At 34.1% G+C, this 14,356-nt stretch overlaps 3 protein-coding genes across 4 annotated transcripts; 1 reads left to right on the forward strand and 2 right to left on the reverse strand.

Moving 5' to 3' along the window:
* Positions 1–122: 122 nt before the first annotated feature.
* Positions 123–2,256, forward strand: LOC114878474 (NSFL1 cofactor p47-like). Its single transcript, XM_029192325.2, has 5 exons — positions 123–356; positions 708–1,137; positions 1,214–1,502; positions 1,574–1,777; positions 1,864–2,256. The coding sequence occupies exons 1-5, from the start codon at positions 255–257 to the stop codon at positions 1,991–1,993; spliced, it is 1,155 nt and encodes a 384-aa protein (XP_029048158.1). The 5' UTR covers positions 123–254; the 3' UTR covers positions 1,994–2,256.
* A 242-nt stretch (positions 2,257–2,498) lies between these two features.
* LOC114878473 lies at positions 2,499–4,319 on the reverse strand. Of its 2 annotated transcripts, none has more exons than XM_029192324.2 (2): positions 4,192–4,319; positions 2,499–4,015 (listed from the first exon to the last, which is right to left on the reverse strand). In XM_029192324.2, exon 2 carries the CDS (start codon positions 3,965–3,967, stop codon positions 2,675–2,677), a length of 1,293 nt encoding a protein of 430 aa, XP_029048157.2. In that variant the 5' UTR covers positions 3,968–4,015; positions 4,192–4,319; the 3' UTR covers positions 2,499–2,674. The 2 variants fall into 2 exon arrangements, with proteins under 2 accessions (XP_029048157.2, XP_029048156.2); XM_029192323.2 differs by having other exon boundaries at positions 4,136–4,319.
* Positions 4,320–4,420: 101 nt separating this feature from the next.
* On the reverse strand, positions 4,421–7,701 carry LOC114878471 (probable cleavage and polyadenylation specificity factor subunit 2). The gene is made up of 11 exons (XM_029192321.2): positions 7,566–7,701; positions 7,260–7,462; positions 7,010–7,169; positions 6,583–6,934; positions 6,207–6,517; positions 5,883–6,142; positions 5,623–5,808; positions 5,194–5,563; positions 4,903–5,097; positions 4,701–4,838; positions 4,421–4,614 (listed from the first exon to the last, which is right to left on the reverse strand). The coding sequence occupies exons 2-11, from the start codon at positions 7,406–7,408 to the stop codon at positions 4,522–4,524; spliced, it is 2,214 nt and encodes a 737-aa protein (XP_029048154.1). The 5' UTR covers positions 7,409–7,462; positions 7,566–7,701; the 3' UTR covers positions 4,421–4,521.
* Positions 7,702–14,356: the final 6,655 nt, after the last annotated feature.

A 14,356-nucleotide genomic window follows, 5' to 3' on the forward strand; every position in this document is an offset into this window, starting at 1 on the left:
AAGTTATAATGTTGCAAAAAAATTAGCACAAAGTTGAAAATAGTTTATATTCAAACATTTCGCGCATTCATTCCGCTGTATGTATATATATCCGGTTCAGTTCCATGGAAGTGGAAGGAATGACAGGTAAATTGAAGAAATTGACGTAAAGTTGAATAACCGAACAAAGAAAATTATTTGAAAAAAAAGTATCAAAGCCACAAGTGGCAGGTATTAGCTATAATACATTTTCAGTGACTTAATACTTGCTTTCAATGGCGAGCCACGAAGAGTTGGTTTCACAATTTACAGATGTAACTGGTGTTGAACCTGAACGAGCAAGATTTTACCTCGAGTCATCTGCTTGGCAGCTCGAGGTGAGACAGCATATTTCTCATATTTCTTCTAAATGTTATTTTAATATAACATTTGTTAAACAATATGCTTATCTATTTGTTTTTACATTAGTTTTATAACCTTAAAAGTAATTTATTTTAATATTTAAGTGCGTAATTTCTGTATGTTTTGATACAGGCTATGATTACTTTTAAAGTACTAAATTATTATGTATTAATTAAAGTTCTACAGCCATATATATGTATATATTATAACATTATGATGTAGTTACAATTCTTAGATGTTTAAAGTTGGAAAGATTTTCAATGTCAGTATACCTAAAAATAAGATTGATTACATTTCTTATTTATGTCTATGGATTATTATTTCAGGTTGCTCTTGCCAGTTTCTATGAAAATGATGAACCACCATTGATTAATGAAGCTACTGAAAGTACATCAGAAGAAGATTACAGAGATATATCAGAAAAAGTTGTAGAAGGTGCAAAGTCATCAGAAATGGAACGAAAATCAGGGAAAGATAAATCAACGCCAAAGTCTAATATTGCAATGCTTAGTGATCTTAAGGACAGAGAAAGTAGTCCAGAGGATGAAGAAGGGCAAGCCTTTTATGCTGGTGGTTCTAAAAGAAGTGGACAGCAAATTTTAGGACCAGGAAAGAAGAAGGACATTGTTAGTGATATGTTTAAATCGTGTCAGAGGCAATCTATTGCTGCAGAACCAAAACAAAGCGGACAGCAGAGACCAAATACTTTTAGTGGTACTGGATATAAATTAGGTCAAACTAGTTCTGATACTGAAAGTATGTTATAGATAATATTTAATCTTTGTATAGTAATAAGGTTCATGATATTAATATAGTTTACTCTTTGTTTCAGTTGTTACTGCTACATCCTCCAATCATCAACAAACAAATTCTGGTCTCATTACTTTAAAACTTTGGAAAGATGGCTTTACTATAAATGATTCTGATCTTAGATTGTATACTGATCCAGAAAGTAGAGAATTTCTTGAAACTGTGAAACGCGGTGAAATACCGGCAGAAATACGTCAACAAATTCAGGGGACCGAAGCTCGGCTTGATATGGAAGATCATCGTCATGAGACGTATGTTCCTCCGAAAACTAAAGTAAAAGTGTTTACTGGAAAAGGACATATGTTAGGAAGGTATATGTTTCTCCATATATGTATATTATTTCTTTTAAAAAATATTTTTACATGCTTTAATCAATTTGCAGTCCTTCTCCAGCAACAGTTGGTATGACAATACCGGCAGATCTTGCTGATCAAACAGCAAATGAATCACAAGCAAAAAAACAATTAAATTTAGATGAATCGAAACCAGTTACAACGTTACAAATTCGTCTTGCCGATGGAACTAGCGTGAAAGTTCAATTAAACTTAACTCATACTATCAATGACCTGAGACAGTACATAATAGCGTATCCTTTTTCAAATAATATTCATATTAACATATAAATTTCAATTTTTCAAAATATATATTATTCCTTAGTTAATTATATTTTAGTATGAGACCTCAATATGCTATGAGAGAGTTCAGTTTATTGACAGCTTACCCTACTAAAGAGCTTGTAGAAAATAAAACTATTGAAGAAGCTGGTTTACAAAACACAACAATAATTCAACGACTGAAATAAATATTTGTTCTGAATTATTAGTTATGGGAGTTTAAGTGATGTATGGAATAGATGATTCTTAAATATACATTGAAATATTTAAAATTAACGTTTCAATATATTTTTCATAATTAAATGGCACTTGTTTTATTGTTTTTAATTTCTATTTCGAGTATTCAATGTTTTCATTATATAATATTGATTCTTCTACAGTAATACAAAATAGTATTACTATTAAAAATCACAGGGCCTTTGTACAATTTATAATAAAATTATTAGTTCAATCCTTTGTTTACATGTACTTACTGAATGCAGTTTCTATGTACATGCAATTAATATTCGCATTAAAGTTTAATATAAAATTTTGTTTAACAATTGTGCCGAACAAATCACGATTATGTTTTGCATCCTTTTTTTAAGAATAAAATGTTTGAAATATAAAACGACATTAATCACAAGAAAATATGTAATCTGAAAGATAATATTAGAAAATAAGAAATACTTGTATTTATACATAAGTCATAAATTCATAAATATCAAAATGGTAAGTATTTAATCATAACAAATTTTTATACATATTACATTGTACAATTACATTCTTATACCGAAGTCTCATAATACATGTAAATGGATCAGACTTTTGAATTATCTTACAATTAACTTGAACCTATACATACCAATCTTATGTTTAAACAAAGATAATCATTTTTTATTGCTTTGTAAAAGATTGCTTACTATCATAAATTTCTTAAACATGTCTTCTGTAAATTTTAAAATTGAAGTGTCTTTTTTGTTTGTATCTGAATTTAATCTTCCAAAACAATGTGTATAACGATTTAATGTAACTAAGTCTTTTCCAATTTCCCGGGTATAAATATTACGCTGTTTAAACGTTTCATGTGCATTGTATATGTATACTGATTGATTGTCTGGGATACTTGGATCAAAATACATCTTGTTAAATATCAAAAACGTTGAATTTTTTAAATTTGCACTATCTGGTTGTTGTGTGCAGAAAATTAAAGTTTTTAATTTGTAACGATCAGCTTTCAATCTAGATTTTTTATAATCTACCATTAAATCTACAAGGGAATGATGATATCTTAAAACTATGTATTCCTCCCAAGACAATGTAATAACATACATAACTTTATTATATGTACGATATAGACAGTCTGCTTGTATAAGATCTTTTATTACAATAGGATCAGTTCCAGGAAAAGGAAAATTCCATGGCACTACTGTGTATGTAAACCTCCAGTATGGATTTTGAGATTGAGATAATTCTTTTAGGTTGCTGTTAAACTGATTTGGAATACCAAAATCATATACTATGAAATTGTCTGCTCCAATTATATCATGAAAATTTATGAAACTAATCATTTCTGATAGCTGCATTGGTTTTACTAATGGTGGTGATACACACATTCCAATGTTAGTATAGTTTGAATTGTGTGATTCACTTTTAACTGGCAATATAGGTGTGTTATTAAGATCTGTATTTGATTTAGTAAGAAATGTTATTCCTACTGGTATTTTATTCTGAGTGTATGCACAATAGAAATGATATCCATTTATATCAGTATTTATTGTACGTAAATTATTATTAATTGGAAGGTGTGTAAAGCTTCCTAAAATTGGCTCAATTTCATCTTCAAAGAATATAACACATTGCATGTCTTTAATGCTATTTGATGAACCAAAACCTATTACTTGAACTTCATTTTTGTGAACATTGTATGCAGAATAAACATATAAATCATCATCTAATCTTTGCCAAGAAGAAAGTGGTTCTTCAAACTTCATGTTAGATTTTGTAAATATTGGTACATTGTTTGTACAATTTATTTCAATACCTTTTTGGTTTGGTTTACCAAAATAGTTAAAAACTTCCAAAACGTATCTTAGCTTATTATATTCATGTCTGTAAAATAATAATGACACTAGACTCACTATAGCAGTTATTGCAAGTGCAGCTTGATAGTATTTTCTCATTATTTAAATAATTTATCACTGGTTCTGGCTTGTAATGTAAATACAACTCTGAAATAAAAATATTTAAAAAATTAAACAAGTTTTAATATTAACTTAGTTATATACTCGTAAAAGATATTGATATTTAATGAGATTCTTTGAATGAAATATGTCGTTTATTGTTATTACCTCACAATATCATGTATATAATTTTTGGTAATAAATCATTGGTTATATAAATTTACCGTAGTTTTATTTCATATGTTGTGTTGATATTGAAAACATTATTTTAATAATTATTACTTTAATAATATGAATGTTTATTAAGAATAAGCTGCCGTGTTTGGCAACTATTTAAAAAAAAAAGTTAGGTTAACACCTTTTCCCGCCAGTTTTTTAAACTATCGATTATAATACATTTATTGAACATCTTTTAGTTTTATTTATTAAATACTTAAGTGTGTACTATAATCATTTTAGGCCTTTAATTTTACACAATTTTAAGATAGTATATTATGGAATATAATTAATAGGAGTTTTTATATTAAATTTATAGAATAAAGATACATAATATTTTACACAATTGCATATTGTTCATACAATAATTCCCGCACTTTATAATAATCTTCAGAAATGCAACCTTCTAATATTACTTTCCCAGCCTCATGCTAAAAAAGGAATTATAGAAAACTATATTGATATACTTTTACTATGTTAAATAGGAATAACTCAATGTTTATATAACAATACAAACCCTCCTAACCGCAATAGTATTATTGCAACACCACAGAACTCCTCCACTGAATTCGGAAGGGATATTACTTTTATTCAATATCTGCTTAAAATCAGATAATTTTAATTCATTTATAAACGTTGTTTGGTGCCCAGGAACCTACGAAATATAATATTATATGCATTTATGTCCTTGATAATAGTATTTTCATTTTGTAAAATACCTCATTCAAGGGTAATGGTTCTAAAGTAAGTATCTTGTCGCTTTGATCTATCACATTATCTGGCTCAGTACCAGCAACAGCATCTCGGCACACTTGATCACGGGCTGTAATCATTGCATCAATCCATGCTACTTCAGAATCACCTTTTCCTTTTGAAAAGTTCAAACCACTAACAAGAGCGTCGGTCAAACGCACCTAAGAATGAATGTATATTTGTGAAAAGAAAACGGACCTACAGTACTTGGCGGCACAGTCTTTGCTTTTCGTAGAGAGAAAATTACTCTGTATTACCTGGTATATGTGCGTTTCTGTAGTAGCATCTAATGTCTCTCCTCTACCCGGAATAAATACACGTGCACCTGCACTTTGTGCTTGTTGAGCTAAGACTTCTGTATCTTTTTGAGATCCCCTAACTAATACAACTCTTCGAGGTCGTAATTGTGCTAGAATTTTTTGTAATGATTCTCCATCAGATCTGCCCTCAAAATCTATGTATGTTACAGATGCATTGACTGTCATTGTACGTGTAACCTGAATGCATTTAGTTGGAATGTCATTAGGTACTTCTGGATGATGAGCAGCATCCTCTGGTTTTGTTTCCAAATTTTCTTTGTTATCATCTACTTCTGGCATAGTCTCGGCTATTTTATAATCTTCTGGTCTGCAATAAATAAAAGGAGATAGAATATACTAGTAATATTGATGTCATAAAAATAATACCTTATAATTTCTCCATATTCGTCTATTTTTATTTTTTCTTCTACAAATGGAAACATTGGATGTTGTTTTTTACTTTGTTTAAAGAAACCTGGTTTGCTTTCTTGTTTAACAAGTAAATCGTGTTTTCCTCTTCCTCCGCCAACTTCTATTTCATCCTCAGATTCTGAACTCACGTCAGCAGTTTCCCTAAAAATGTTAATGTCAATGTTATTTCATGTATTAATTAATTTTAATAACGAATTATTGTGTAATGAAAATACATTTGTTCTTGTTTTAACTGCTCTTGTTTTAATTTTTCTTTCCTCTGATATTCTTCTAACTCAAGTCCTTCTAATTTAATTCTCCTTCTTACTTCCAATGTAATATTTCTGTTGCCTCCTTTTTCGACTAAATCTCTGGCGAGTGTACCTGGTGAAGTTCTACTAGTTATTATAATACTGTTCTGAGAATTGCCACACCATTGCAAAAATAATTCTCTTGAAAAACCACATTCCATGTCTGGAGTACTTGCAAGTACAACCTTTCAAAAATCACATATATAAAATTATTTTGAATTCTAATATTAAGAAGCTCATAATTTTTACCTTTGGGCTAGGAACTTGGTTTAGTTCTGCCATACTGTGACATAATTGTAGATGTTTGAATTGAAATGGATTGTTTCTAGCTCCCTCAAAACTCCTCATTAATTTATCACTCATCCATTCTATCTGTGATTTAGCAAACTCTACAACATTGTAACTGACGTTATTTAAAAGAGCTAATGAGTACGCAAGTAAGCCAGATTCTTTATTCCGCCAAAGTTGGTCCAACATATGTGCCAATTCTAATACGCGACCGGCGGTGTCTACACTGACCAAAACATTGCCTCCACCGCGGAGTGTTTGTAAGATATTGGCTGCAAAATATTATTAAGTATTATTGATAAAATCAATAAATGAATTTGATGTTTAATTTACATACTCATTAATTTTTCGTCTCTAGTTCTACGTCGAGCTTGTTGATACGTGGCATTAAAAGCATCTGTTATCAACAAAGATGGTCTTTGTAGTCGCTCTAATTCGCAACCATTCAAATGCCGTTCCTTTTTATGATTAAAGTCAACAGCATATATTATGTCTTCCTCTCCAACTTTTACAATCTTCCAAATAGTACCACCTATCATGTGACCAGCTGGTAAAGGTGTTAGAGTAACTCCATACCCTTTTCCTTTCATTGATATGCTTTGATTATATTTTAATTGGACAATTTTATCGAATGCTGCGTCGACATCATCAAGGGTGAAAAGATCAAAATCTTCCATATTATGGCGAGACTATAATAGAAAATAAAATTATTAGTTGTGATGTTGTTAAATTTTATGTTAGTGAAATTTGTTTTATTAATATACCTGATACATATCGTACATAAACATTTGTCCCATTTTATATACAGGAATAGTTGCATATATAGGACAATTCAAACCACATTTTCCAACTAAATAGGGTAAGGCACCTAGATGCAGTGGATCTGGATATGATAATAGTACTGCATCTATTTGATGGACGTGTCTGAAAAGTTATATACAGATATTACACGATTGTATTACTGTTAGAAGATTTCATAATCATGAATTATGTGAAATAATAAAGTATATATACCGTTTTAATTCTTTTATAAATTCTTGGTCAAAGTTTTCATCCCATCCACAATCTAATAGTATTCTTAATTCGTCAACCTGTAGGATGTAACAAGGAGGGGATTCATCCATAGCCCCCGAAACAGCATGAAGCTTTATAATTGATGTCATTGTGTCGAAATAATGTTTTCAGTTGTTACAATTCGTATTAATAGTTGATAATAACTGAAACAATTTATATTCTTAATATAACCCTAAAGGATATCAAAACCAAATATAAATACATTTCTAAACTGTTGGCATATTTTCAACAAAATGATGATCATACCATTTAAAATGAATTCAATTAGAAATTGCTTTCAAGCATCTGAAACATCAGATAATAAATCATAATTTTTAAATATTATTTTCAGTGTTTACAATCAGCAATACATTTCCCGGAGAGATTGTATTTATCGGAAGATAAGTGTTCATTCATGTTACGCATGGTGGCGCGGCTTCTCCGATTTAACATGTCGGTATCAATGACTACAGATATTTGTAGTTATTGTACTTTCTATATGGTAATATTGCAATCCCGAAAATACTTTTCTGAATTTAAACTATTGTTTCCCAATTAAAAAATATATAAATCTTTTTATCGTAGCTCTTAGCTTGATATCGCTTTCTAAAAGTTATCTTTAGAAAACGATATCAATTACCAGGTCACACCACATGGAGGTGGCTACGTTAGTGACCCACCCTAAAATCATAAGAACGTGAAACCATTCAAAACATACAACATAAAATAAAAATTTAAACAATAAAATCTTGAAATAGAAAATAGAATTAACATCCTAATATCAGAAACAATTGACAAAATAACAATTCAATAAAATGCTGAAATAAAATGCTGAAATAAAATGCTGAAATAAAATGCTGAAATAGAAAATATAATTAACATCATAATTTCTGTAACAATTAACAAAATAACAATTTAACAATAAAATGTTGAAATAGAAAATAGAATTAACATCCTAATATCAGAAACAATTGAGAAAATAACAATTCAATAAAATGCTGAAATAAAATGCTGAAATAAAATGCTGAAATAAAATGCTGAAATAAAATGCTGAAATAGAAAATATAATTAACATCATAATTTCTGTAACAATTAACAAAATAACAATTCAACAATAAAATGCTGAAATAGAAAATATAATTAACATCATAATTTCGATTAGAATTGAAATGAAAAATGCCGACAACAGAAAATATAATTACCATTACAATCTCAGAGTATGTTTTAAATAAATAGAACATAATTAAAATAAGAACATGAAATATAATTGATGTGCAAATCAATCAGAAAAGAATAATTTATTTCAATAAAGCAATAAACGAAAAAGAAATAGAGGAAATAAAATCGCGAGTTGACCATTCAACGAGCTGGGTATTGAACTCGTAAAATGTCGAGTTCAATACGTCCTGGACGGTATTATTCATACCGTTCAAGAAAAAACACAAAAAATGAAAAAACAAATTAGCGAGCATAGTGACAGAATGACTGTCCATCCGAAGATGGAGAGCCATTAGTAGTTCCCCTCTTCTGGGCAAATTTTGCCGGGGCTCTTCAGCATATAGCTTCTTCTTTCTTCGGCAATAGCCTCACAAAAATCACTCGCGAAAATTTTACGTTTGCTCAGACATTTGTAAAAACGTAACACGTAAACGAGCAACGATCCCTTGAATCGCTACTCGCATACCTGCAAAATTTTTGCAAATGTCCAAGCACAAAACACCTTTTAATTTCACTTCACTTCACTTCACTGCACTTTCACTTTAATACTTCATTTTTGTAATCGGGTCTAGTACCACGACTACGACTTACAAACTAATAAGGCTTGGCCTTGAAAAAATCAAGAGAGAATGCTAAATTAATTAATTAATCAACTAATTAATTTGCATTTTCATTTTTCCTCTTGATTTTTTAATTTCCAACCCCAGATACAAGCTTCTCACGTATTAGAGGAGAATACGAAGAGAAACATGAAAGCTTGCTCTGGCCCTGCCTACTTATAAACTAAACTCAATCACACCAGAAGTAAACTACCTGCCTGCCTATCGCTATATTTAAAAAAAGGGCAAAAATCATTCTCACAAAAATTCACTCCACGGTTCTCATACAACCACCCGGGTGCAAAAATGCCTACACCTAGGGAGAACGTCCCGGGACGCCTCCGACACCCGAGTTCAATTCAACATTCACACTCTAATAATTTCATACCTTTTTGCTGAAATCGACTGACAAATAATAGTGAACATTATGCTAAAGTAATACATTTCATTTTCGTATTCTATTGAATTTTCTAATGTAAAAATTTTTCAATGTATTCTTGATAAGTATTTTGTAATGTTATAGTAAGTTAAGATTGTTAATAAACGATACAAATCCCACATCCTAACCACACACACACATGTGGAACTTGTATCGTGGTTCACTATTGATTCACTACTTTTGTCAGTCGCCAAAATATATTACACTTAAAACTAAACCTTGTCCACCGCCCTCCACCCACGCGAGTACATCTAAGTACCCGAATGAGCTTTGGGCATAAAAATGAACAAGGCCAAAGGTATTTTCACCTACCAGTTTTCTTCATGTGTGCTGAAATGCCTAAGCTAAAACGTATGATTAGCAAAAACTAAAGATGATATTCTCACTTTATTAAAAGTAAGAATATCGGCGAGATTTCACGGCTCTGATTTAGTATATGGGCTGGCCCCCCCAGGGGGGTGGAGTATATAGTCGGATAGCTTGGAGAATGACCGCGAAAGAAAGACAGAGTCATTGGGGGTAAAAGGATATGCGTAACGCGGTGTGAGGTCAGTCGAAGACGAGAGCGAATGGAGAAGATAGCGATGAAATAAACGTTCCTACCAGACTATTTTAATAAAAGTGACTCGACTTTGCAAATATAAAGCTTGAAGAGCAAATACATAAAAGCAAAATTGAGCAACTATGACATAAAACATGGTGCACTGCTAATATCAGCTGGCAACGGAGGTTCTTAGGCCCCCTGAACTTGCGCTCGACGCTACATACCACCCACCCCGCCTGGACGTCGTAACGCCAGGACAGGATGCACCCCTTCGCTAAGAGCGCTACCCGCCCGTCCAACACGTTGCATCCAACGGTGTCAGATTGACGGACACCCCTAGTATAGACAAAAGGACTACAGTTTAGAATATGGTAACATATTTTCATATGTTCCGTATTCTAAATCTGCGCCTGCAAAGGCCTAGTAATGCATGGGTTTGTCTCCCATGAGATGGTGTTTCACGGTCTTATGCCGCGGAATCCTTGTAACTAATTTGATTAAATAAATAAAATATTGGATTGAGTTTAAAAACCAAAAGGATTCCCACCGAATACTAGTCAGTGCATTGCCATATTTACTCACGCGTTGGAACTTTTTCGCAACACTAATTAAAATAGAAAATCCTGATCTAAAAACATAACTAGTACATAAACATCGAACGGGCTAATATTTCACTATACTGGGGTATGCGGGTGGATAAATGATTATGTGATAGAGTTCGTGAGGCTGAAGTGTGAATGATGAATGTTTAGAGTCGAGAATCGTGAACGTGACAGAATGAAGTTGAAGTATGAACGAAGAGCTTTCTACAATGCTTGAAGAGCAAATACTGAAAAGCAAAATAGAGCAAGTATGACGATAACATGGTGCACTTCTAATATAGAGCTGGCAAGGGAGGTTCTTAGGCCCCCTGAACTTGTGTTCGACGCTACCACCACCCACCCCGCCTAGGATAGGATGCACCCCTTCGCTAAGAGCGCTACCCGCCCGTCCAACACGTTGCATCCAACGTGTCAGATTGACGGACGCCCATAGTATAGACAAAAGGCTGCAGTTTACAATATGTAACATATGGTCGTGCGCCACATTCTAAAGCTGCGCCTGCAAAGGCCTAGTAATGCATGGTTTTATCTCCCATGAGATGGTTTCACGGTCTTATGCCGCGGAATCCTTGTAACTAATTTGATTAACTAAATAAAACATTGAGTTCAAAAACCAAAAGGATTCCCACCCTATACTCGTAAGTGCATCGTCATATTTACTCTCGCGTTATTTTTCGCAACACTAATTAAAATAGAAAATACTGATCTAGCAACATGACTAAAGGGGAGCTTTAAATTATGCTTGAAGAGCAAATATTAAAAAGCAAAATTAAGCAAATATGACTCCACATGCGTCCACTGCTAATATCAGCTGGCAACGAAGGTTCTTAGGCCCCCTAGTTCATACGCCAGACGCTACATACCACCCATCCCGCCTGTTTAAGGCACCTGGCCGCAATGGCACCTGGCCATTAAGGCAGGATGCACCCCTTCGCTAATAGCGCTACCCACCCATCGAACACGTTGCATCCAACGTGTCCGAGTGGTGGACGCTAATAGTATAGGCAAAAGGACTTTAAGACAGCTTAGCGTATGGAGTGCGACATACTTAAATGTCCCGTACTCTATGGCTGTGCCTGCAAAGGCCTAGTAATGCATGGTTTTATCTCCCATGAGGTGGTGTTCACGGTCTTATGCCGCGGAATCCTTGTAACTAATTTTATCACATAAAAACCAAAAGGATTCCCACCGAATACTAGTCAGTGTATAGTCATATTTACTTTCGCGTTGGAAATTTTTCGCAACACTAATTAAAATAGAAAATCCTAATCTAGAAACATGTCTGGTACATTAATATCTAACGGGGTAATATTTCACTACACAAAGGTATGCAGGTGGATAAATGGTTATGAGACAGAGTTCGTGAGGTCGAGAACCGTGAACGTGACAGAATGAATTTCAAGTTCGAAAAGGGAACTTTATACAATGCTTGAAGAGCAAATACTGAAAAGCAAACTTGAGCAACTATGACACTAACATGGTGCACTGCTAATATCAGCTGGCAACGGAGGTTCTTAGGCCCCCTGAACTTGCGCTCGACGCTACATACCACCCACCCCGCCTGGACGTCGTAACGCCAGGACAGGATGCACCCCTTCGCTACGAACGCTACCCGCCCGTCCAACACGTTGCATCCAACGGTGTCAGATTGACGGACGCCCATAGTATAGACAAAAGGACTACAGTTTAGAATATGGTAACATATTTGCATATGTTCCGTATTCTAAAGCTGCGCCTGCAAAGGCCTAGTAATGCATGGGTTTGTCTCCCATGAGATGGTGTTTCACGGTCTTATGCCGCGGAATCCTTGTAACTAATTTCATTAAATAAAAACCAAAAGGATTCCCACCGAATACTAGTCAGTGCATTGTCATATTTACTCTCGCGTTGGAAATTTTTCGCAACACTAATTAAAATAGAAAATCTAACGGGCTAATATTACACTATACTGGGGTATGCGGGTGGATAAATGATTATGTGATAGAGTTCGTGAGGCTGAAGTGTGAATGATGAGTGTTTAGGGTCGAGAATCGTGAACGTGACAGAATGAATTTGATGTACGAACGAAGAGCTTTCTACAATGCTTGAAGAGCAAATACTGAAAAGCAAAATAGAGCAACTATGACGCAAAAACGGTGCACTTCTAATATCAGCTGGCAACGGAGGTTCTTAGGCCCCCTGAACTTGCGCTCGACGCTACATACCACCCACCCCGCCTAGAACAGGGTGCACCCCTTCGCTAAGAGCGCTACCCGCCCGTCCAACACGTTGCATCCAACGGTGTCAGATTGACGGACGCCCATAGTATAGACAAAAGGCTGCAGTTTATCAAATGGAAGATTTGGTACTCCGCCACATTCTAAATCTGCGCCTGAAAAGGCCTAGTAATGCATGGTTTTATCTCCCATGAGATGGTGTTCACGGTCTTATGCCGCGGAATCCTTGTAACTAATTTGATTAATTAAATAAAACATTGAGTTTAAAAAGCAAAAGGATTCCCACCGAATACTAGTAAGTGCATCGTCATATTTACTCTCGCGTTATTTTACGCAACACTAATTAAAATAGAAAATCCTGATCTAACAACATGACTAAAGGGGAGCTTTAAATTATGCTTGAAGAGCAAATATTGAAAAGCAAAATTGACTTAAACTTGAAAATCCTAACGGGGTAATATTTACTCTCGCGTTGAGAATTTTTCGCAACACTACTTAAACTTGAAAATTCTAACGGGGTAATATTTACTCACGCGCTGAAAATTTTTCGCAACACTACTAAAACTTGAAAATCCCAAGGAGGTAATATTTCACTACACAAGAGTATGCGGGTGGATAAATGATTATGTGATAGAGTTCGTGAGGCTGAAGTGCGAATGATAAGTGTTTAGGGTCGAGAACCGTGAACGTAACAGAATGAATTTCAAGTTCGAAAGGGAAACTTTATACAATGCTTGAAGAGCAAATACTAAAAAGCAAAATTGGGCAACTATGACGTAAAACATGGTGTACTGCTAATATCAGCTGGCAACGGAGGTTCTTAGGCCCCCTGAACTTGCGCTCGACGCTACATACCACCCACCCCGCCTGGACGTCGTAACGCCAGGACAGGATGCACCCCTTCGCTAAGAGCGCTACCCGCCCGTCCAACACGTTGCATCCAACGGTGTCAGATTGACGGACGCCCCTAGTATAGACAAAAGGCTGCAGTTTACAATATGGTAACATATTTTCATATGTTCCGTATTCTAAAGCTGCGCCTACAAAGGCCTAGTAATGCATGGGTTTATCTCCCATGAGATGGTGTTTCACGGTCTTATGCCGCGGAATCCTTCTAACTAATTTCATTAAATAAATAATACATTGGATTGAATTTAAAAACCAAAAGGATTCCCACCGAATACTAGTCAGTGCATTGTCATAGTTACCCCCGCGCTGTAAATTTTTCGCAACACTAATAAATCTGAAAATCCCACCCCCCTGTGGGGGCCAGCCCATATATTAACCTGATGCCAATTTCACGAATAAAATCGGAAAAACGTTTCAATTTCAAGAGCGATTTCCTTATCAAAGTAAGTAGTTGGAGTAATTAAAAGTATTCATGCTTATTACTTTGATATTGAAATCTGCTCATCGCGAAATAAATTCTTGTACATATAA

This window comes from Osmia bicornis, chromosome 15 (genome assembly GCF_907164935.1).
Source record: "Osmia bicornis bicornis chromosome 15, iOsmBic2.1, whole genome shotgun sequence".
NCBI classification, from domain to species: domain Eukaryota; kingdom Metazoa; phylum Arthropoda; class Insecta; order Hymenoptera; family Megachilidae; genus Osmia; species Osmia bicornis.